Genomic DNA, 25080 nt, shown 5'->3' on the forward strand with positions numbered 1-25080 from the left:
TCACATTAAACCTAACTTAACCCCAAAAGAGTAAACTTCAGCAGAAAGTTGAAAGGACACATTTCTAGAAGAAGTTTGTGCTTATAAAGGAATAATTTCCTTACAAGTTTATACCCTAAGTCCCAAGGGGGAATTACATAAACTACTGAAAAGAAAAAAAAATTATGTTAATACCTATGCCAAGGCTTCCATGTGAAACAGATCGTGATTTTTCAAATTCTCAATAAATACCTATTTTCTTCCACTGATGCAGTGAGATACTAGCATGTGCCACCTTGTTTTGTTTTGTTTTCCTTCTCCTTTTTCTTTTTACAGCCACACCTGCAGCATATCAAAGTTCTTGGGCCAGGGATTGAATCAGAGCTACAGCCCCAGCAACACCAGATCCTTAACCCACCGAATAAGGCCAGGAATCAAACCCACATCCTCCCAGAAAGGAGGTCAGGTCCTTATATATATAACGCTCAACCACAAGTTACTAAAAGAGTCGTTTTAAAAAAACAGATATCATGATTCGATAGCAGTTTCTCCAGGGAAAATAACATCCTGAAGCAGAATACCCTCCAAGACCAGTTTAAGTACTGATCACACCACCTTTGCTAAGGGCTGATCTGGGTTGGATTCAGAATACACCCACTTGAACAAAGCTGGGGACTGGTTCTCAGGTAAGAACAAGGAACAAGGTCAATTCTCAAGGCAAAATGATAACAACAACGACAACAACAACGATAACCAGAGGGGAAAATGCGAGGTGCTGGCGAACTCATCAATCTGGCGATGAAATCCAAGAGCTCAAATTCTACTGCCAGGGACAGCCTGTATCACATGGAAGTGTCTCCCTAGAGAACTTTATTATCAGAGGTCTCCGGGTCTGTGAATGGACACTACAAAAAAGCTCAGCTGATGGAACGAAAATCCAGCTACAAGTACGGAACTAACCTGGCATCCCCACCCTGCGTTCACAGAACCACCAAAGACCTGACGATTGTTTAGCTCTTCTTACCCCGCTTCCCAGGGATCCGCGTGCTCTATGTGCTTATGTTTAAAAGCAAGGAGACTGCCCTGGGCGCCACTCCTCCTTGTCAGAAGTTTTTCTACATGTGGGGAAGAGAATGACTTCCTGTTAAGCCACGAATACCACAAGAGGGACCGCTTTACCTGATGAGTTTCTTCTCAATCAGGAGGGAAGGAGCCAGGAGCTCAAACATCCAGAAAAAAGAAGGGGAAATGGACAGACCCACACTGCATGAATCAGCTTCTCCTGGCCTACAGTTCTGATTAAATGTCTCGGCAGCAGAAACACTCAAGTATGCAGCTGCCTTAACTTTGTTTTGGAAAAAGGCAAGGCATCAAAAAAAAAGCAAAGCATTAAAAACCAGATGGCAGCTCAGTATCTGTCATTCATTCTGGCTGAGGTTGTCTGCATTAACAGCGGCCGATGCTTGAAGACGGTTTTAGGCTTTTGGTCAGTGACAATCATGGCTCCTGCCTCAGAGTGCTTCTATCTTCGATGATGCTACGTATACGCTGGCCCCCTTTATGGTGGTGGTTTTGCTTCTTAAGAAGTATACTGGCTTGTTTTCAAATGATGATTTCTCATTTTCGATGTTTTTTATTCCCCTTTATGTTCACTAAGTCATTACTACCTAGAAATAAATACTGAGCTACAACTCACTGCCTTGTTAGAACTGTATCAGAGCTTATTATAAAGCAGTTCATTAACGGTCTGGGGTAGTAGGTAAAACTTACTGTTCAGAACATTCTCCAGCTTCTGCGTCATGGATCCTTCTACTTTTTCCGTTCCATCTGCTTCCAGTTTTTGATGGATGGCTAGAAAAAACATCCGGTTAAAATGCAGGCTGTTTTAAAGGATGGGAAAACATTACCTCAAAATGACATCTTTAAATAGCTTTAAACATGGTCATATTTTCACTGCTGAGAAGAAGCACAAGCATGCAAAACTCTGCAAAGTAACCAGCAGACACTAGTCTAAGTCATGGTAGTTTTATCTATTAAAACAGTGCGTAGTACACACACTCGGTCATCCGATCACCACTACCAAGTGGTAAACACGGTTGAATTAAAAAAGAAAAAGAGGAGTTCCCGTCGTGGCTCGGCAGTAACGAACCCAACTAGGATCCATGAGGACACAGGTTCGATCCCTGGCTTCGGTCAGTGGGTTAAGGATCCGGCACTGCCGTGAGCTGTGGTGTAAGTTGCAGAAGCGGCTCATATCTGGCGTTGCTGGGGCTGTGGAGTAGGCTGGCAGCTACAGCTCCGATTGGCCCCCAAGCCTGGGAACCTCCATATACCACAAGAGAGGCCCTAAGGAAAAAAAAAACCTAAGTAAATAATTATTTAATTGTTAAGTAATTAATATCTTTGATATCTGACAACAGGAAAGTCTTTCTCGGATTCATCATCTGCAAAAAAGAAATACGACTATTTCCTGTCTAACAACCTTAAAATATTTAACTTCAGTCTTGGGGACACAACATGACGAAGTACATGTTATTCATGTTCTACTCGGAGGTGCTCAGCTCCCTGGGGGTGCTCAGCTCCCTGGGGGTTCTCAATTAATATCTAGCGACATCTACCAATACATCAACTTGCGGACGTACAAATTACCCTGGAGGTTTTGCTATCACTGCTACTTGTCTAAGTGGTCCTGATAAAGAACATAAGGAAATCACTCAATTTATATTTTGAAAATGTTTTACCTACTAAAGAGAGGGAGATTTTCAACAAAGCACATCAGCTTGCTCAGGTGAAGCAGCAAGAAAATTTTCAAAGCAAATGGCCCAATACCATTTCAATTCAAAATTGTGACATAAAATTTTGTAAAAATAATAAAAAAATAGCAGCTGAGACCCAACCATGAGTGGAGCACCGTGCTAGGTTTCTAACATGAGCCGTTCATCCTATGAGAAGCCACTGAGTCCCATGCGATTTCCATTTCACAGATGGGGAAACCGTGACCCCGGGAAATCAAGGAAGGGCGCCCAAGCCACAACGCCAAGCCCTAAACTCGAGCTCAAGCAGTGTGATCTCAGAACCAAAGCTTCACCCCATCCTGTCCGCACCGCAGAAACAAAGGGCCCAAGCCCTAAGCCTCTGCTTCCACATCTGTAAACAGGAACCCTCCTACTAGTCGGTGGGGAACTGGATTCGGTTGCAAAGAAGAGACCTCTCTCCCAAGCAAGAGCTGCTGAGATGCCAGCGACTGCGCTCCAGCACGCGCTCGGCCGCGGGGCGGATGCCACGTCAACAGCCTCTGTGCCAGCTGTTCTCTGGCATCTAACTTCTCCTGCAAAGGAACTTACAGGTTCTGCCTCAACCTGCCAGTCCGGAATGCAGGTTTATGGTGGAAAAAAGTCTGAGCAGAAGAGGTGTGTGTTCCAATGACAGTTCGGGGTCAAATGCACTCTGAACACATTCTCAGTGCACAGTGACATCTGCTTCTCTGCCTCTTTCATCAGTTGCTAATCCTAATCTCATCCTTTTTAAAAACTGTTGTACAACAATCTTAAATTTTGTTTGAAATTCTAAAAGAGACTGCTTCCTTGTTGGAAAAACAAATACATAGAAAGAAAAAAAAATACATTTGGGGAAAAGAAACCCCTCCACTGTATTTTGTAATGTTTTGATGGATTTAGGAATGAAAAGAAAGTTATTTCTTTAATGTTTCGAGCTTGGATTATGTGGTGACATAAAACATTGCCATGTACCTTGAACTTGTTATGTTAAATGGAAAAAAAATTTCCTGTCTTCAAGGAAAGGAGGTAAAAATGCCCAAACGTGAAAAAGCAAAACTAGAAAGACTTCACTGTTCCAAACAAGCACTTCTGCTCACGCAGCTCCCGGGTCCCGGCGGCTGCTGACAGGCCCGGCGGCAAGGGAGCACGGCCGGTGGCACATTCACCTAGAGAAGCCCTGCCCAAACGCGGTGCTGCCCCGCGGTCCAAGTGCCCCGCAGGGACCAGCCCCGTGTGTGTGCTCTGCTGCTGGCCAACCCCTCTACCACACGTCACCCTTGCTTTTTTAAACAACTCCAGAAAAACAGGCCTGTGACATGTGCAGACTGGTGCGGCCTAGTCTGGTCCAGGTGCCAACCTCTGGGGCGAATGCTTAGGCAGACTTAGGGTGAGGGGTGCTGAGAACCGGACTTCATACAGAGCCGTTTAAACATTTAACACTTTGTGCTCCACCACATTTTTACCAGGGCAACTCAATCACGTATAAACCACACGTGAATTTGGTAGGTAACCCGCGAGTCCTTCCCTTCCTCGGTTACACCGAAAAAACAAAATAACTGCAACGACTCCTTAGGAGACGGCAGGGACAAAGGATCCACTCAGATCACCAGGTCCGGGGGAACCTCACCCTCCACCGACACGGCCAAGGGACCAACTGTGCGCCTAGAGCAGCAGCCATTCACGGGGAGACCTCGGGAGTGGCACCCGTGTCCCACTGGGCCTCTGCACTGGCCGCATCCTACAGGCCCCTCGCTAAGGAGGGTGGTGGCACAGGCCCTGCCCGAGGCTGTTTTCGGAAGGAGAGGCCAATGGCGCTGTTCCTGCGCCCAGAACAAGAGACTGGAAGGCGAGGCCAGGGCCCCGAGGGACGAGTGTCTTTTTTACAGAGGAAGCCCTCGGGCCCTGCTGCGACCTGGGAGAACCCTGAGGACTGGCAGAGGACTGCGGGAGCGAGGCCTGGGCTGGGACCTTCTGCAGGACCTGGTAATGACAAGCACCCGAGGTCAACCCTGGCAGGTGCGTTATGCCAGACACGCTTCTTGCCAAGCTCCAATTATAATACCCGCAGTACACCCAGGGATAAAGCGCACACACTTAACAACAAATAAAAGCCACACACGCGGGTGACTGCCGCTAACCGCATGCTTGACGGGAACAGCCTGAAATAAGTCCTTGGACTGTGTAGCATCCGTTCAGTGAGTCAGGAGAACACACGGTGGCACGAGAAGGAGAGAAGGGTGTATCCAGCCAACCCTGGGACACACAGTCACACGAGAAGGCGGAGGAAGGGTGTATCCAGCCAACCCTGGGACACGCGCGGTGGCCCAGACCAGACGGCCTCTAGACTCCTTCCTAACTCTTCACGACTACAGCCCTGGTCCCCCACTCTTCTCACCTCCAACGCCTTTCCAAGGATACCATTAGAGACCCCCTTCCCGGCACCCAGCTTGCAGGAGAGAAAGGGCAGCGAGCAGAGGCCTCCTCCTCTGGCACCGTGCCGGGGCCCTTCAGACAACGGAGCAGTGCCAGCGGCTGTGGCAAAAGAAAACTTTAAAACCGGCAGAGTTGGAGGCGAGCCTACAGATCCTAAAAGCTCATGAAGCGCTGGGTAAAAAAAACTGAATAAAAACAAGACTAACATTCCACCATATCCTGAAAAGGTGCTGTTCCTCTTAATAATTCCAGGCGAAGCAAACACATCGCTGAAGCACTCAGGCAGAGACAAGGGCTCAGGTCCCCGCAAGAAACCAGCACTGCGCTGCTCGGGGTTCCTTCCCGACACGGAGCGGCCCTGGATGGAGGTCCTCAAACCAGTCTCTTGCGGCCAAGGGGCTGTTCACGAATAAAAGCCAAAGACATCTCGCGACATGCAGACATGCCACGGACGGAGCACAGGAGACAGACACACAGTTCGAAACAAAACATCCAGAGAGGGAAGATGCGGACACACACACGACGGGCAGCACACATTAGAGCCGACCGAGTTCCTGTGTATAAGTGGCAAGCGTTCAGTGACTGTGGTAAATATAAAACTAAATGCGAAAGACAGAAATAAATCTAGAAATCCCGAGAATAAGAAAACAGAAAAGGTCAACGCAGAAGCTGGGCCTAAGACCTCAGATTAAATTTAGCCTAGAGAAGAGGGAGGGGCAGAGGTGCCGAGCTGCGGACACGCACAACAGGAGTCAGAGACAACCTGTCACAAAATCCAAGGCCTTTCCTCCCAAAGCTGCAAACAATACAGCCCAGAGAGCAGAGGGGAAAAATGAAAGACAAAAAAATAATACTAGAACAGAAGGACAAAAGTTTCAGTTATGGCAAGTGTACATGGCTTAAATCCTTCTATTAAAAGGCAAACCTCTCAGAGTGGTATAAAAAAATAAAAATCTTACTGTTTGTTGCTTACAAGAGAGAAGCAAAACCAAAATTTCTCAAGGTTAAAAAGAACTTAACGGGAGTTCCCACTGTGGCACAGTGGAAACGAAACCGACTAGGAACCCTGAGGTGGCGGGTTCGATCCCTGGCATCGCTCCGCGGGTTAAGGATCTGGCTTTGCCGTGAGTTGTGGTGTAGGTCACGGACGCGGCTCGGATCTGGAGTTGCTGGGGCTGTGGGGTAGGCCAGCAGCTGTAGCTCAGATTGGACCCCTAGCCTGGGAACCTCCATGTGCCGGGGGTGTGGCCCTAAAAACCAAAAAAAAAAAAGACTTCGTGGCTCTGTGTATAACTGATCCACTTTGCTGTAGGCCTGAAATTCACACAACTCCGTGAGTTGACAAGACGTTGTGAGGAGAGAACTTAGTGCACACAGTGTAAGAAGCACACGTGCAGACAAGGACGGGCACGGAGCGCTGACCCTGTAAAGGCGGCTGTCCGCTCACGTGGGCCGCACCACACAGTCTGACCGCATGGTTCCCAGTGAGGACGCTGGGCACTCGGCAAAGGCTCGACCTCCAGGGGGACAGGACACGGAGGCCAGCTGCCAGGGCAGCTGTGTCCCTGCGATAGAGCCTGGATGCACCAGGCCTGGGGGCAACCCCACGCCGCTGCCAGCTCGTCGCTACCAGCGATCAGCGCAGCCACAGCTCCAGCCGAGAGGACAGGCGGGGCTCCAGCGGGAACTCCAGCGGCTCTCGGGAGTTCCGTGAGTCCTTCCAGCCGCCTGTCCAACCAGCGTGGTGCTGGGAATCGCCCCGGGTCTGCAGTTATCACTACTACTTCATAGTACAAAAGAGCACCAAGAGAATCCAAGCGCCGATTATAGAGAGGACATGTCTTACACACAACGAAAACCTGACAGAATCAAAACTGAAGAGGGAGGTTTGTCCGGCACGGTCATTATGAACAGCCCAGGTTTAAACAACGCCATTCACCTGGCTCGTAGCACTCCTTCAATGCGGGCGCCCCGAAGAGAACTCGCAGTCGCAGCAAACGGTTTATCTGCCTGTGAGCAGCTGCCCACCGTCTTTGCTACACTTTAAATGACCATCCACTTCTAGGACAAACGCCTAACAAATGAGGCTGGATTTAATGCACCAAATAAAACCTCTTGAAATCTGCCAGAAGTAAAATCATCTACGTAAATAAAATCATAAATTAACAAATATCAATCCACAGGTGTTTACAAATACACATGACAGAAGAGGGTGGAGAGGAAGGCCTGGCACGTTCCTGCCAAGGGGATGCTGTAATAACACAGTTAGGAGAAGGGCAGTCACATGCAGCAAATCAGCACGTGCACAGACCGCTGCCAGGCACATCGAGAATTTAACCCTACAGGAGAGCACTCAATTCAGCTCGCGTATGCTCAGGCTTGTACTGCTGACGGCGCCGCTGAGAACCCAGAACATCGATAAGCACAAAGAGAGTCCACCTCAAAAAGCACAGGGCACTGGATCTCGGCAAGGGGCACGGGGCTTCTCAGCTCCCTCCCAGGTGTCACCCCTTCAAAGCCCAAGCCTCGTGCAGAGAGCACTGTCTCGGATTCACGTTCAACCTGCCAGAAGGCAACCGTGCGTGTCTGGCCCCAGAGGAGAAGGGTTTTAAAAATAATAAAAGGATGTGTGGACTTAAACAAATTCATTTTAAAAATTCAGTCTTTTGGAGTTGAAGCACGTGGTCTGGCCTCTTAGTCTACAGTTAGGTTATAGGCACTTAGCTATGTAAGTACTGAGTTCTGGGTATCTTCATTTTTAAAAAGAATTCGGCCAAATTTTATTAATATATCTTACTTTTTACTAGAAAAATAATAATCTGATTTCTATTCCTTAAGGTAGCTAGGAAAAACAACCAACCTGCCCAGCATCCTTCCCTGAAATGTCTAAAGCTACACTGTCCGCATGTAGCACGATTCCCCGCCAGTGTAGACGACGACGACGACGACGCAGATGGGGGACAGTGAGCGCCTGCTGGGGCTGGAGGGGCGACAGCCACAGAGAAGGGACACGCTACTGCCTGTCTTTTCCAGACCAAACTCACAAACCTAGTCCCACATCCAGGACTGAGGGCCGTAAAAGGGTTCTGAAAATTCCAGAATTTTACCCACTGGGATTTCATTTCTTATCAGGCCTGGACGCTGGCCACAGTAGGGAGGCAAAGTGGCCTATTTCCCACGCGAGCCATGGGTCAGCAAAGCCTCAGGGACAGATACAGATTCCGGCCTGGCCTGCAGCAGAAGCTGCCCGCCGGCCACCGCGCGGCTCTGCATCGGGAAGGCCGCCAGCACAGCCTGTAAGCCCGGCCCTCCGGACGCAGGGCCCGTTTCAGCGCAGGAAGCCCAGCAGATGGCTCTGAGGGTCACCTTACCTGAGAGGGCGTCCTGTGCCTCAAAGAAAGTACTGAGTCCGCCTTTCACGTACGCCAGGCTGCCCTCGCTCTTCTTGTTAGCCTGTCTCTTCAGGTGGGCGACTGCCATTTTGAGCTGCTCAAAACTGAAGTGAAGAAACCACAGGAAGACAATGTATCAAGGTCGAATACCGAAACCTACCTGAGAGAGACAGGGATGTCCCACGCAGTCAGATGAAACAAAGCCTTCAAACCCTTACCTACACCTAAACGTGAACACATTACAAACGTCAAGGTGACAGGGGCTCTCAGACATCGGCAGCCCTCACATGCCAGACCCCCAAGAAGTCAAGAAGTAAAATGTGGGTATTTTTATAACTGATACAAATCAGACAGATGAGCTGCAGCTACGGAGCTCTGAGCACCCCCCAGATGGAGAGACCCAGGCCAGGCAGCGGTGGGCGCGGCCGAGCGCGCTCTTCCCCGGCACGTCACTGCCAGCACCTGCCGCTGACAGAGCATCTCGGCAAACCCGGGGGTCGACTCCCAATTTAAGTAACTGAAAAGACCACAGTATTTTATTTTTACATCTCAGGCAGAGGAAAAAAACTAGGTAGGCCTCTGCATTTCACGTTTTGTTTCCATCTGTGCTAAGAAAATCTGGCAATAAAATACCGACCACCTCCTTGAGTGCCAAGACGGCCCACACAGAACCCCGATCAATCCTGACTCACGGTCACGGAAAAGCACACCCGCAGTGTGAGACCAGAACCACCCCCGGCATGAAAGACTTCAGTTGTGTGCTCTAAAAACACATTAGACCAAGTTTACTCCCATGTTTTCTGTAACGGTTTTCATCCCAACAGGTAAAGGAAGAACTTCTCCTGAGGTCTATTTTAACAAGCTGACTTTTCAAGAATACAAATTTTAAACAATAAACCCTTCGTTTCTTCGAACATTTTCACTAAATATAATTGTTTTAGGCTGATCTTGCACAAAAGTTACAGATCTGCTCTTGCAGAGAGTATGAGCAAACTATACAAAGATACAAAGGACTGCTTTAGTGGGATCTATGACCTTGCCCATTTTGGCTAAATTTAAGCCAAGTCTTTCCAACTCATGTCCCTTTGCTCTGTGGTCAGGGGAGGAGATGTGTTCCTTGTTTAAATGAGCACTGAGCTGGCGGAGGGGTGTCATACTCAGACGCAGGACACAGCTGAGACTCTGCAAAGTTTTAAAAGGTGGCATAAATGATGAAACATACAGAAACAACATGACAGTAGGAAACAGGGGTCCTCTAATTAATGATCCCATTTTATAAATAAGGAAACAGACACTCAGAGGTGGTCCCAAGCTCGCCCAGCTCAAAGGGGTGCTAAGTGGCAAAGCCAGGGAGAAGCTGTGTTCCCACTGATGCGATGAGCTGCACCCGTAAAACCACAGGACCCCCTAACCTGGTGTTGGAGTGGTTCTCGATAAGGTACCAGGCGGCTGACAAGTTCTCACTTGTGAAGTCGGCGCTCATCCCAGGAAACAGCACTTCCAGATCCTTCTGGGGAAATTGACCTCTGAAGGAGGAAAACAGTTTAAACTGCGTTTCCAGCGCTGTCACTATAGAGAGACAACCAACAGTAACAGACACAAACAAGACCCATTACGATTGTACGAGATGCAGCATCATGGAACCTAAACGTGCATGTGTGTAAAAAAGAGACTTCCTACACCTCGGCTACCTCGACATAAACTTGGACTGCACGGGTGAGATAGGAGATAGGTTGAAATACAGAAATTACATTGATAATAGAATGTAATATTTAAAGAGGCTGAGCTGATACTTCATGAAATCCACCCAAACATGAAACCACTTCCTACTCAATGGATAAAAATCAAGATTTGGGTGCACGGGAGTGCGAAACAGTCGGTCAGCTTGTTAGGACGCTTCTGGTACAGATCTGCGTGACGTCTGAAAATGCCTACTGACAAAATCAGGTCTGCACCCTACTCACGGCTATATGTCCACGTTTAGACCAACTTCAAGAAAAGCTGGAGTCCCCGTTGTGGCGCAGCGGGTTAAGGACCCAATGTTGTCTCTGTGAGGATGCAGGTTTGATCCCTGGCCTCACTCAGTGGGTTAAGGATTCAGGGTTGCTGCAAGTTGTGGCGCAGGTCGTAGATGTGGCTCAGATGCCCTGCTGCCGTGGCTGTGGTGTAGACCACAGCTGCAGCTCCAATTCAGCCCCTCGTCCAGGAACGTCCATATGCTGTGGGTGTGGCCATAAAACAGAACCAAACAAAATTTGAGAAAAACTTATGATAATTAGCACTGCCTTATCCGCAACTCACGTTCTTGCCTACACTTCTAAGGCCAACTTCTACATCCGTTCATTCATCGGTCCATTCAAACCCGACTTCAGTACCCATCGTAGGTGAGGCTCCGCGATGGAGGTGAGCAAGCTGTGTCTGAGGGCAACTGGGAGGGCCCGGGCCGGCCCTGGCCCCCAAGGGCTGGGGAGCGAGCAGCCCTTACGGCGCCCTCCCCTCGGCCAAGCTCTCCAGGCCTCTCCACTGCCCAACCTGCTTCTCTCTGGGGGCTCACTTCCGCCACCTGAATCCTCAGAGCCACTGCTAGAGGATCCCGTGTTCCTGCAAAAGAGGTCACTTCTACCTTGTCCCCCTCTGACTGAAAGCTCCCCCCACCCTCACGTGGGACACGACGTTATTTCAGCTCTAGAGTTTACTCAGTGGGAGAAATGACCTCCACCCGGCAGGCAGTGTAGGCAGGTCCGATGAGGTCTCCTCAGTCTTGACTCCACGTTACTCCAGACATGGCCTCGGTCCAGAAGTGGGGCAGCCTCGTCCCAAAGCAACACTCCATCGACAAGGACCCCCGTCGGAGCCCCTCGACTGCAGGTGACCGGTCCCTTCAGACACACGTGGCAAAGGCCTGGAGGCCCCTCTCTCCAGGGAGGTGCTCACCTGGCTCGGGGGCCCCTCACAGCCTCAGCTCTCAGCAAGCCTCCCCTTCTCTCCTGGCCCCTTTGTGTCCGCTCTCCCCAACCTTCTCTGTGAACCCCGCACTCCCGTGCCAGCGCCTTGGCCGGGAGGGGCCTTGTTACCTCTCACCTCTCTCCCCCGGTTTTCTTTACCTGGGGAGGGAGGGCCTGTCGGACACGGGAGTGACAGACAGGACGACACGAAAGGGGTGGCGGACGCCAAGCTGGCAAGTCAGAGACCAAGGCAATCTTCACTTCTCCCCATGGCTCAAGAGCACGTGATCCCCAAGCTCACGGGCCACTGTCGCCAGGCGGAGTCTCGAGTGGGAGCTGGAGAACTCAGCATCTTTTCCAGTTTATTTTGGTTTAGACTCTTCACGCTGTTTGACAGTCTACTTAGTAATAAGATGTGATCACCTGTGGAAGGTTTTATCATTTTGTTTATCTGTCCATCACACCGGCAAGGTGGAGCTTTGGGGACTAGGGCGACCGAGTGGGGTCTTGGCTGAGCCCTAAGGGGGTGCCCAGAAGCCCTCTATGCCGACAGGCCAGGGCCACCTGCCGGGTTCGACCTTAGCCAGGGGCTGGTGTCTGCCCAGGGCGGGGCCTAAGCTGGAGAGGAGTGCCTAGGGCATTCGCAGGGCCTGCGGTGTGAAGGAGAGGGGCACACCTGCCTGCCACTTTCCGGCGGCCCGCACCCCATACAGTCCTGACGCCTGCCAGCCATAAAGGGGAGCCTTGTCAAAGGCCAGCAGCTGAATCCCTCCTGTTAGGTCCTAATAAATTACCCACTCCATGAAACCCTCCTCTACCCAGAATCAGGTCGACACTCAGAGATGAAAGACACGGTTGACAAAAAGCAGCAAGAAGGTTCTCTGAGGAGCCACACGGAGCTCCTCCCCGCTCCAGACCTGCAGCCCCAGAAGCCCCTCCCCACATTCATCCTCCCCAGGGACCCTGACCCTGAGCGCTGGCGGTGCTGGGAGTGGTGACATCTGGGAGAGCCACCTGCTTCCCCCAGAGCCCTCCACCGAGAGCAGAAGCACTAATGCACCTGCTGCACGGCAGCTCCACAGACCATCACTTCTCGTACACACAGCTCCTCCAGCACCCAGACAGGTCAAGTTTGAAAGGCATGGAGTCTCTTTCTTTTCTCTTTCTTTTTTTTTTTGCTTTTTAGGGCCGCACCCATGGCATGTGGAAGTTCCCAGGTTAGGGGTCCAATTAGCACTGCAGCTGCCAGCCTACACCACACAGCCACAGCAACACAGGATCCAAGCTGCGTCTGCGACCTACACCACAGCTCAGGGAAATGCCAGATCCTTAACCCGCTGAGCAAGGAATCGAAGCCACATCCTCCTGGATCCTAGTCGGGTTCGTTAATCACTGAGCCACGAAGGGAACTCCAGGTACAGGATCTCTCGTTCCCAAAACCTCAAAATCACCCCTAAAACTAAGTTTATTTTAGAGTGAGATCTACTGAAGTCGTTAAACTCTTACCAATCTTACTATACTATACTTTTAAATCAGAGAAAGAACATTAAGACACTAGGAATCAGATTTATAATAAGACAAATTATATTAAGGATGACAAAATTCCATCAAACAAATGTCCAATAATTTGCCCCAAATCACACTGGATCCACTGATGGCCAGCGACCAAACTTTCATTCTCCACTCTCGCAGACAGAGCCACCCACACGGCCAGGGGCTGGGACCTTCACTGCATGTAGATGTCACTAATCCAAAGACTGTGCCCGGCCTGCTCCCTGCCCCGAATGGTGACGGAGTCCGACCAGCAGTGTCAGGGGAAAGAGCTGCAGAGCACTGTCTAGGAGGGGCTTAGATTCACTGCACTTCATTATTCACTGTGCATTATTACTGCTCCAATAATTTCTTTTTTTTTTTTGTCTTTTTGTCTTTTTAGGGCCGCACCCGTGGCATATAGAGGTTCCCAGGCTAGGGATCACATCGGAGCAGTAGCTGCCAGCCTATGCCAGAGCCACAGCAATGCCTGATCCGAGCTGCATCTGTAACCTACACCACAGCGCACAGCAATGCCGGATCCCCAATCCACTGAGCGAAGCCAGGCATGGAACCTGCATCCTCATGGACACTAGTCAGATTCATTTCTGCTGAGCCACCATGGGAACTCCTCCAATAATATTTTTATTATAAGGTTACTATTTACTATTTATTTATTATTGTTTCAACACAGGAACTGCTAAAGCCATCGTTCAAAGATGAAGGAAATCAGGGAGGAGTTCATCATGGCTCAGTGGTTGATGAATCTGACTACGAACCACGAGGTTGCGGGTTCGATTCCTGGCCTCACTCAGTGGGTTGGGGATCCTGCGTCGCCATGAGCTGTGGTGTAGGTCGCAGACGCGGCTCGGATCTGGTGTTGCTGTGGCTGTGGCGTAGGCCAGTGGCTACAGCTCTGATTGGACCCCTGGCCTGGGAACCTCCATCTGCCACAGGTGCGGCCCTGGAAAGGACAAAAGGAAAAGGTAAATAAATAAATGAAGGCAATGAGGGCTGTGCCAGGGGCAGTGGAACAGCAAACCCACGTCCCTTACATCTTGATGACACTTCTGAGCCCCCGACTCCACCATCTCTGGACTCTGTATATTATGAGAAAATAAATATCTTTGTTTAAATCAAAATGAATTTTTGTTTTCAATTTTTGTTTTTTGTTTTATTTCAAGCTGAAGGCATCCTGAGACAACAGTCTATCCCAAAATAAGATCTTCACACCAAACCTCAGAATGAATGTGAAACAGAAGATGGGAAGAAACGGACGAGGAGTGACAAGGCCGGGAAGCAGGGAAGCCCTGTGGGGAGGGTGCAGTTCGCGACAGGACTTACAGGTTTGCCAGCATTGCCTGAATCACCTGGAAGAAGTTACTTAAGCTCTCTGAGGTTCCGTTTATTCCTATGGATAACAGATCATAATACCTTCCTCTTGGGAATATTTTGAGGATTAAAGTAGATAATGCATGAAGAGGGCTTGGCAGTTTTTGACACAAAAAATGCTCAAAAATGTTACCTGTTGCTATAGGTACAGCCTTAAAACGCAAAAAAAGAAGATACAAATCAAAATAGGAATTCCCGTCGTGGCGCAGTGGTTAACGAATCCGACTAGGAACCATGAGGTTGCGGGTTCGATCCCTGCCCTTGCTCAGTGGGTTAAGGATCGGGTGTTGCCATGAGCTGTGGTGTAAGGTTGCAGACGCAGCTCGGATCCAGCGTTGCTGTGGCTCTGGCGTAGGCTGGTGGCTGCAGCTCCAATTCAACCCCTAGCCTGGGAACCTCCATATGCCGCGGGAGCAGCCCAAGAAATAGCAAAAAAAAATTTTTAAAAATAAAAAAAAATAAAAAAGGAGTCCCCATTGTGCCACAGCAGAAACGAATCGAACTAATATCCATGAGGATGCAGGTTCGATCCCTGGCCTCGTTTAGTGGGTCTGGGATCCAGCATCGCCAAGAACTGTGGTGTGGGTTGCCAATTCGGCTCAGATCCTATATGCTGTGGCTGTGGTGTAGGTTGGCAGCTGTAGCTCTGATTAGACCCCTGGCCTGGGAACCTGCATATGCCACAGGTGCAGCCTTAAAAAGCAAAAAACTAAAAATTTAAAAAAAAAAAATTTTTTCAAGTATCTTCTCTGACCACAATGCCATGAAACTAGAAATCAACCATGGGAAAAGAAATGAGAAAAAACCTACTACATGGAGACTAAACAACATGCTACTAAAAAACCAATGGGTCCATGAGGAAATCAGATAGGCAATTAAACAATACCTTGAAACAAACGATAATGAAGACACAACCTCTCAAAATCTATGGGATGCTGCGAAAGCAGTGCTCAGAGGGAAATTGATAGCAATACAGCCCTTTCTCAAAAAAGAAGATCCCAAATTGACAACTTAACTCTCCACCTAAACGAATTAGAAAAAGAACAAAAAAGACCTAAAGTCAGCAGAAGGAAGGCAATTATAAAAATCAAAGAAGAAATCAATAAAATAGAGATGTGAAAAACAATAGAGAAAATTAATAAAACTAAGAGCTGGTTCTTTGAAAAGGTAAACAAAATTGGCAAACCCCTAAGAAGAGGAGAGAAAGAACTCAAACAAAATTATAAACGAAAAAGGAGAAATCACAACAGATACTGCAGAAATACAAAAAACCGTAAGAGACTACTATGAACAACTATATGCCAACAAATTTGACAATCTGGAAGAAATGGACAATTTTCTAGAATCTTACAGCCTGCCAAAACTGAATCAAGAAGAAACAGACCAAGTGAACATACAGATCACTAGAAATGAAATGGAATACCTCATAAAAACACTCCCTACAAATAAAAGTCCAGGACCAGATGGCTTCACAGGTGAATTCTACCAAACATATAAAGAGGAATTGGTGCCCATCCTCCTTAAACTTTTTCAAAAGGTTGAAAAAGAAGGAACACTCCCAAAGACATTCTATGATGCCACCATCACCCTAATTCCAAAACCAGACAAAGATACCACCAAAAAAGAAAACTATCGACCAATATCTTTGATGAATATAGATGCAAAAATTCTCAACAAAATCTTAGCCAACTGAATCCAACAACGTATCAAAAAAATTATACACCATGACCAGGTAGGGTTCACCCCAGGTTCACAAGGATGGTTCAACATACGCCAATCAATCAACGCCATACACCACATTAACAAAAGAAAAGTCAAAAATCATATGATCATCTCAAAAGATGCAGAGAAAGCATTTGACAAAGTCCAACATCCATTCATGATCAAGACCCTCGCCAAAGTGGGTATAGAGGGAACATTCCTGAACACAATCAAAGCCATTTATGACAAACCCACAGCCAATATAATGCTCAATGGAGAAAAACCGAAAACCTTCTCACTCAAATCTGGAACAAGACAGGGATGCCCACTCTCACCACTGCTCTTCAACATAGTTTTGGAAGTCCTAACCACAGCAATTAGACAAACAAAAGAAATAAAAGGCATCCATATAGGAAGAGAAGAGATCAAACTGTCACTGTATGCAGATGACATGATACTATACATAGAAAACCCTAAGGACTCAACCCCAAAACTACTTGAACTGATTAATAAATTCAGCAAAGTAGCAGGATGTAAGATTCACATTCAGAAGTCAGTAGCATGGAGTTCCCGTCGTGGCGCAGTGGTTAACGAATCCGACTAGGAACCATGAGGTTGCGGGTTCGGTCCCTGCCCTTGCTCAGTGGGTTAACGATCCGGCATTGCCGTGAGCTGTGGTGTAGGTTGCAGACGCGGCTCGGATCCCGCGTTGCTGTGGCTCTGGCGTAGGCCAGTGGCTACAGGTCCGATTCGACCCCTAGCCTGGGAACCTCCATATGCCGCGGGAGCGGCCCAAGAAATAGCAACAACAACAACAACAACAACAACAACAAAAAGAAGTCAGTCGCATTTCTGTATACCAGCAATGAAATATTAGAAAAGGAATACAAAAATACAATACCTTTTAAAATTGCACCTCAAAAAATCAAATACCTCGGAATACACCTGACCAAGGAGGTAAAGGACTTACGTGCCAAGAACTATAAAACATTAATCAAAGAAGTTAAAAAATATGTAAAGAAATGGAAAGATATTCCATGTTCATGGATTGGAAAAATCAACATTGTAAAAATGGTCATACTACCCAAAGCAATCTACAGATTCAATGCAATCCCTATCAAATTACCCATGACATTTTTCATAGAACTAGAACAAACAATCCAAACATTTATATGGAACCACATAAAGCAATCCTGAGAAACAAAAACCAAGCAGGAGGCATGACTTCAAGAAATACTACAAAGCCACAGTCATCAAAACAGTGTGGTACTGGTGCCGAAACAGACATACAGACCAATGGAACAGAATAGAGAACTGGAAATAAACCCAGACACCTATGGTTAACTAATCTTTGACAAGGGAGGCAAGGACATAAAATGGGGGAAAGAAAGTCTATTCAGCAAGCATTGCTGGGAAACCTGGACAGCTGCATGCAAAGCAATGAAACTAGAACACACCCTCACACTATACACAAAAATAAACTCAAAATGGCTGAAAGACTTAAATATACGACAGGACACCATCAAACTCCTAGAAGAGAACATAGACAAAGCACTCTCTGACATCAACGTCATGAATATTTCTCAGGTCAGTCAGTCTCCCAAGGCACCAGAAACAAGAACAAAAATAAACCCATGGGACCTAATCAAACTGACAAGATTTTGCACAGCAAAGGAAACCAAAAAGAAAACAAAAAGACAACTTACAGAATGGGAGAAAACCGTTTCAAATGATGCAACGGACAGGGGCTTAATCTCCAGACTATATAAGCAACTTATACAACTCAACAAGAAAAAAGCCAATCAACCAATGGAAAAATAGGCAAAAGACCTGAATAGACTGTTCTCCAAGGAAGATATGCAGATGGCCAGTAAACTCCTGAAAAAATGCTCAACATCGCTGATTATAAGAGAAATGCAAATCAAAACTACCATGAGAACCACCTCACACCAGTCAGCATGGCCCTCATTAATAAATCCACAAATAACAAGTGCTGGAGGGGCTGTGGAGAAAAGGGAACCCTCCTGCACTGTTGGTGGAAATGTAAACTGGTACAGCCACTATGGAGAACAGTTTGGAGATACCTTAGAAATCTATACATAGAACTACCATATGACCCCGCAATCCCACTCTTGGGCATATATCCGGACAAAACTCTACTTAAAAGAGACACGTGCACCCACGTGTTCATTGCAGCACTATTCACAATAGCCAGGACATGGAAACAACCCAAATGTCCATCGACAGATGACTGGATTAGGAAGATGTGGTATATATACGCAATGGAATACTACTCAGCCATAAAAAAGAATGACATAATGCCACTTGCAGCAACATGGATAGAACTAGAGAATCTCATACTGAGTGAAATGAGTCAGAAAGACAAAGACAAATACCACATGATATCACTTACAACTGGAATCCATAATATACAGCACAAATGAACATCTCCTCAGAAAAGAAAATCATGGACTTGGAGAAGAGACTTGTGGCTGTCTGATGGGAGGGGGAGGGAGTGGGAGGGATCAGGAGCTTGGGCTTATCAGACACAACTTAGAATAGATTTACAAGGAGATCCTGCTGAGTAGCATTGAGAACTATGTCTAGATACTCATGTTGCAACAGAAGAAAGGGTAGGGGGGAAAAAATGTATACATGTAAGAGTAACTTGATCCCCATGCTGTACAGCAGGAAAAAAAAATAAATAGAAAAAAAAATGTTACCTGCTGATACTTTTATTCTCTACACTTAGTTCTCTATGTTTAACAGACTGTTTTCATAAGAACACAATGAGTTAGGAGTTCCCATCATGGCTTAGCGGAAACGAATCTGACTCGTATACAGGAGGATGAGCATTCAATCCCTGGCCTCGCTCAGTGGGTTAAGGATCCGGCTGTGGTGTAGGTCGCAGATAGGGCTTGGATCTGACATTGCTGTGGCTGTGGTGTAGGCAGGCAGCTATAGCTCCAATTGGACCCCTAGCCTGGGAACCTCCATATGCCACAGGTGCGGCCCAAAAAAGAAAAAAGAGAGAGCGAGAACAGAATGAGTTACATATTCCCATTCTACCATGAGGAAACAGCTTCAGACAGGTTGCATGTAAACTCTTAAGAACAGGACTTCTGGAGAATCTCAGGCATGAGAACAAACCACAGCACACATCTAGAAAGACAGAAGCTAGACCGAGAGCGATTCAGAATGCAAAAAGCTGCAAAAGTCTTGGTAACAGCGTGGGGAAAGGCAGAAGCCCTGTGCCCATGAGCACAAAGTCCACAGAGCTTAAACCTTTGTCCAAAAATAACAGGCTCTTGGGCTCTGAGCCACCAAGTTAAGTCAGCAACAGCAAAAGGTGATTCCCACTAAATCCGCACTTTAACCCCTAACTGGAGGGTGATACCAACAGAGCGTCTACTACGTAATAAGCCCTAATAAACTCGAGGAGCGTTTTCATCAAGGGATCCAATCTCGGCGGCTGCTGAGGCCCACACCCTACAGCACATGCCCCCAGTGGACGGCAGTATGGCTCGGGGCTGGCTGGGAAGACCCAGGTACCTGGGCCAGGGGTCTCCCAGCCTGCAGAGCACAGCCTGGGTACACGGAGGACTCACTCCAGAAGGCAGCCGGGCAAGGGCCACGCAGCCTCCTCAGGGTGAGCCACACCCGATCCCCAGCCTTCAAGCCAGCACGCACTCCTCCACCGCGTTAAATACGAAGAGCTTGTTCAGGTCATGCGTGGCTTTTTCCTGCTTTCGTCTCACGCAGTTTCTGGACTTAGGTACGACCTCATGGCCCACAAATCTGTTTTGATAACATTTCTAAAAGATAAATTAATCCAAGGCTCTTCCCTTCTACACTCACAAGAACAATCACCTTGTCACCTTTCCTTCTTTTCCAAATGCAGCTGTAAAATCGGTCACCTTTTCATTTTATTGGAAAGCCAAACTGCTGAGAAGCAAGTCAGATTTACATGGCTCATAAAAGCTATGTGGAAATAAAACAGATATGACTGGCACATCAACTGGCTCCTCTGGGTAGCTATTCCCAGGCAGCGATTTCACCAAAAAAGGTGTAGATGACATAAAAACAGAAGGGGCAAAGCTCCACTTTCATGCCCTCACTCCCATATATGCACTATCTCCAAAAACGCGGTTTACAAAAAGTCTCATTTTGGGCAAAGAGCACTTTTAAGAAATAAAAGCCAGAGAAGGCTTTTACTGATGCACACGAATCTGTTTCACCGCCCTCCTCGGTTCCGCCAGTCTGTGGCCACCACAATTTAAGCAGTGCATAGAAGACATACTGTGACAATCAGCGTACTCAATCAGAAATACAGACTTTTTACAAGCAAATCCTAGTCTCAGTTCAGAGTGAAGTGATTCTTTTCTGAGCAATTCGGACATTTTTATGAGTATCGAGGCACCGTGTGAGCAGAACAGCCGTTAAAAATCGAGGAGTGTGAGGACTTTAGCAGCCGAAGGAGGCCCATAAATGCCCGCTGCTAAGCCTGGGGGCTGGAGGACGGCAGCGTGCACGCCGAGTACACCGGTAAAACATTCATGAAACTCGGACTCACACTGGAGAGCAACAGCTACGTTCGGTTCCTCTCGCTTGCTTCTCCCATTCAGATGAACTGGCTGCAACACTGAAGGAGCCCCCATGGCTCCACTTTGTGCACTAGCCTGTGGGCTGAGAATTTCCATAAATGTTCACGTTGCAATGTTACCAGGCGCCGATCCCTCTTCCAAAGGCGACCTCACCACTTTAGTCTGAGAGTTCAACGGGACCACGGCACTTTATAGCAAGCTTATGATTCTTCGAACCTTCTCAATTAATGTATTTCAACAAGCGAGTAATTAAACACGGTTATTCCTTCTCTAATGACTTAAAAAAATTAAAAATACGTCCTCCCCAGCCTTTTAATTATAAAAGAAAGCCCCAAATGACATTCGTAAACAGAAATAAAAGACAGTAAAAGGAGATGCTCTTAGGGATTTTTTTTTTTTTCTGTCTTTTTGGGGCTGCACCGCGGCACATGGAGGTACGTAGGCTGGTGGCTGAATCGGAGCTGTAGCTGCCGGCCTGCACCACAGCAACGCCGGATCCTTAACCCACTGAGCGAGGCCAGGGACTGAACCCTCGTCCTCATGGATACTAGTCGGGTTCGTTAACTGCTGAGACACGATGGGAACTCTGCTCTTAGGGATTCTAACCTGAATGTTCAAACCACTTTCTTCAGAGATGCAAAGGTTTTTATCCAAAAAAATATGAAGTGAGTCAGGGAAACAAAATCGACACCCATATTTTAACATGTGCTCTTCCTTTCCTATTCTCTTTTTCTAAAAGAAGATTTCCCTGAGGTCAAAGAATTCGATAAACGAACGCAGTTTCGCTGCCGGTATCTTTAAGAGGTGCAAAGGGACTGGCGAAGCCGTTTTCTGGCCCAAACTCTTCTCCTCTCTCGGTTCTCTCGGTTCCTATCCCTCCTTCTCTCCGGGCCATTTCCTTTCTTTTTACCAGGACACTTGAGAAAGACTTTCAAAGGGCAAAAAGCTTCCTGGACGTCCTTCCATCGAATGGAGGGCCTGCCGAGCCCCCCACCTGGCCGCGTCTGAGCGGCCTCTACCTGCAGTTCCTACAGAGACAGAAGTGGAGGGACAGGGCCAGGATGGCTGTCAGGTGAAGACGCAACTGGCCCTCGAGCCGTCGACGGGGCCCGGCTGCACCTTCCGGCATCCCTCACGGCCCTCGTGTCTGTCCTTTGGAATGCCCTTGAACTCGTCTTAACATTTCACGGGCTTTCTCATTAACTAAGGAATTAAATAAGAGCTCTGATAGGCACACGTTCTGCATTGGTAGGGGAGTCAAGGTTTTAACTTTTCAAAAACTTGCATTAATTACCCCATGGTTGAGCAAATTATTTCTGAAATTTTCAAGTAACAGCTTGAAGGAAATACTGTTACTTTTATCACCCCTTCCTGAACGTACAAAACACTGTTTTAAGATCTGAATAGTTTACCACCCTGGAAGCGGAGCTCCTTAGACTCTCGTAGGCAGCAGGGCAGTGAGTCCACAGCACCCTTGCAGGAAGAGAGGAGGGCACAGTGACAACGACAAGCACCCACCAAGCACCTGCTCTGAGTGCGCGCTGCTTGCTGGGCCTCACTTCTGTGACACAGGCACCCACCGTGCACCTGAGGAAGCTGGGGCCGACCCCAAGGCTCAGCGAGCACGTGGGGGGCTACCATCGACACCGAGAGGGGCTCCGACTCAACTAGACCACCTCTCAGAGGTGAAGGAAAAACACTTCGAAAGAGCTGAGCACTTTCAGTGCCCTTACTTTCGGCTGGTTGCCAAGGTCACATCACCCAAGGACTATCCCAAAACACATCAAGAAAAAAGGCCCTAAGAGGGAGTTCAAGCCACACCCCTACGCAGTAAGGGCAGGAACAGGACTAATCACGACTATGAAAAGGTGAGAGGGCAAAGGTAAAGAGACCGAGTGGGGGGTGGGTTACATGCTAAACTGAAAACTCAGGAAACCCATTTTCTGACAGTAATAATCCAATTTAATTCTAACTTTGATAGTTTTAAGGCTCAGACAAAAGTCATATCAAATTCCTATACTCCTCGTGCAAACGTGCAAAACTGTAACTTCCCTCTAAAAAACAACTGAAAGGAACCTTCTGTTCTACACTTTTTTGGAGGGTGGGCCTTGCAAGAAAGCCGATTTCCAGGGCATTTTAGCAGGCCACTCAGAGGGTTGACTCTCGACTGCAAAGTCCATTCCTACAGGAAACTGTGCTCAAATGAATGTTCGGTAATTACCCTTCTTCCCTGAACCTTCCTGATGCTTAAGCTCTTAATTTACTGGACACCAAAATCCTTAAAACAGCTCCAGAAAGACTCATGCCGGCCAAAGTGCTTCAAAGTGGTAACTGAGGACAACAATCCACGTCCCTAAAAACCGGTCAAACCCCGGGCTTTTTTCAAAATAGGACCTGGTCCCCGGCCAAGCATCGGTTGTTCCCTGCCTCTCAGCCTGGGGCAAACCCCAGCAGGTGAAAAAGAAGCTTGCTTTTGATCTACTAATGGTCTTCAAGTATAGGCTTGAAGGTTAAATACATAAAGATTAGTGGACCCTTTTGTCCATTCCTGAAAAAACCTAAAATGAAGCTACGGTTACGGTGCTGGCAGAACAAATCTGTTGCCTGCAGGAAGTGTTTAGCAGCAGAATCGCTACGGCCGGGAAATACATCAGACACAACCAAGGTTTCAGAGGAGCTACCAAAGCAGAGGGTAGGAGAAGGTGCGCTTACACCACAGCACAGCAGGGACTAAGAAAAGGGAGTTCTAGGTTTCCTCCAAGACGCCTTGAAAGATATCCTTTGCCTGCTGGGAACCTGGCAAAGTCAGTCAGTCAGAACTATAGGTAGGGGTTATAAACAAAATGACAAGACTTCATAGGGGCTAATTATGGTAAAATATTTTCCCCAAGATCAAGCACATGGAAAATTCTATTTTGATCCCATGCACTATCTAAATATCTAAACTTACCAACCCCAGATAACACATTAATTCTCATATCAATAAAAGTATTAGTTTTTAAACACTTAAACGATATATATGTATATATTTTTGTCTATTTTTTGCTATTTCTTGGGCCGCTCCTGCGGCATATGGAGGTTCCCAGGCTAGGGGTCTAATCGGAGCTGTAGCTGCCGGCCTACGCCAGAGCCACAACAACGCGGGATCCGAGCCACGTCTGCAACCTACACCACAGCTCACGGCAACGCCAGATCCTTAACCCACTGAGCAAGGGCAGGGACCGAACCCACAACCTCGTGGTTCCTAGTCGGATTCGCTAACCACTGCGCCACGACGGGAACTCCTAAACGATATTTTTCTTCTCAAATGTAAATTCAAAAATGAAAGGGGTATAAGTAGTTTTACCACAAGGTTTTTCTGGGTTGTGTTTTTTGTCTTTTGTCTTTTTAGGGTCGCACCCATGGTGTATGGGCAATGCCAGATCCTTAACCCACTGAGCGAGGCCAGGGCTGGAACCCGCGTCCTCATGGATACTAGTCGGGTTGGTTAACCACTGAGCCACGACAGGAACTCCAGTTCTACCACAAAAGTTTTACCTAATGGGAATGTGCCCTCCAGCAAAGCGGACCAGGCTCTAGAAATAAAGCCTGTCTCTCAACAACGGCGGTGTCTTCCACTGCGCCATCCTGGATGTTTCACTCTCAGCACAGAAACTTCTCAGCAGCTGGAAATGAAGGCAAGCGAAGGCCGGGTGGTACTCACTTTTCAATCTCAATGCCCAGTGGGTTAGCAGGCCGCAGGGACAAGGGAGGGATCCCTTTATTCCTGCCGGTACGCATGTCGTAGTGATTCATTTCATCAACCCACACAGCAGACTGATCCAAGACACCTGCCAAAAAGCAGAACACGCCCTCAGCCAGACTCGCTCCCCAGGCCTCTGCAAGTCTCTCGATACTGCTTGCCTTTCTAGGGACCTGATGCAAAATGCATGCTAAAGTAATGTTTTAAAGAGTTGAGGGCACAGAAGCACTGGATATTATTTTAAATGGCTGGAAGCTTAATTAAAACCACCAAAGACCCATAAAAAGGCAAAGTAACACATTTTGATTGCACTAAACATTATTCAACAAACAAGACAAATTAAGCCTCTGAGTAAAAGTTCTGTTCAAACAAATGTATTTTACAAGTAATAAGCTGTACAATTAATTTGGTCGATCCACAAACTATCCACCCATTCCTTATATAAAGAAATCAGTCAAACGCCTTCCAAGGAATGCAGAGCTTGTGTAACAGATGTGACCAGGCTATTCAGGAAAAACAAAACAACCTCTGCAGACAGTGCCCTCGGGATGTGACTGAGCCCTCTGTCATTCACCTTGGACTAGC

General features: G+C 47.6%; 1 protein-coding gene across 8 annotated transcripts in view; it reads right to left on the minus strand.

Moving 5' to 3' along the window:
* Positions 1-25080, minus strand: part of EXOC2 (exocyst complex component 2) — a 147955-nt gene that overhangs the window by 88104 nt on the left and 34771 nt on the right. For 7 of the 8 annotated variants that reach the window (XR_007136923.1, XR_007136924.1, XM_047795183.1 and 4 more), the window contains 4 exons: positions 24457-24583; positions 9994-10107; positions 8561-8685; positions 1750-1830 (listed from right to left, as the gene is read on the minus strand). Coding sequence is in view for 6 of the 8 variants with exons in the window: in XM_047795183.1 (XP_047651139.1) it covers positions 1750-1830; positions 8561-8685; positions 9994-10107; positions 24457-24583 (447 nt within the window). In the remaining 2 variants the exon portion in view is untranslated. Of the gene's footprint in view, positions 1-1749; positions 1831-8560; positions 8686-9993; positions 10151-24456; positions 24584-25080 lie in introns of those variants that run through there. The other variant, XM_047795182.1, reaches the window with a different exon arrangement.

The sequence above is a fragment of the Phacochoerus africanus genome, chromosome 9, assembly GCF_016906955.1.
Source record: "Phacochoerus africanus isolate WHEZ1 chromosome 9, ROS_Pafr_v1, whole genome shotgun sequence".
Lineage (NCBI taxonomy): Eukaryota > Metazoa > Chordata > Mammalia > Artiodactyla > Suidae > Phacochoerus > Phacochoerus africanus.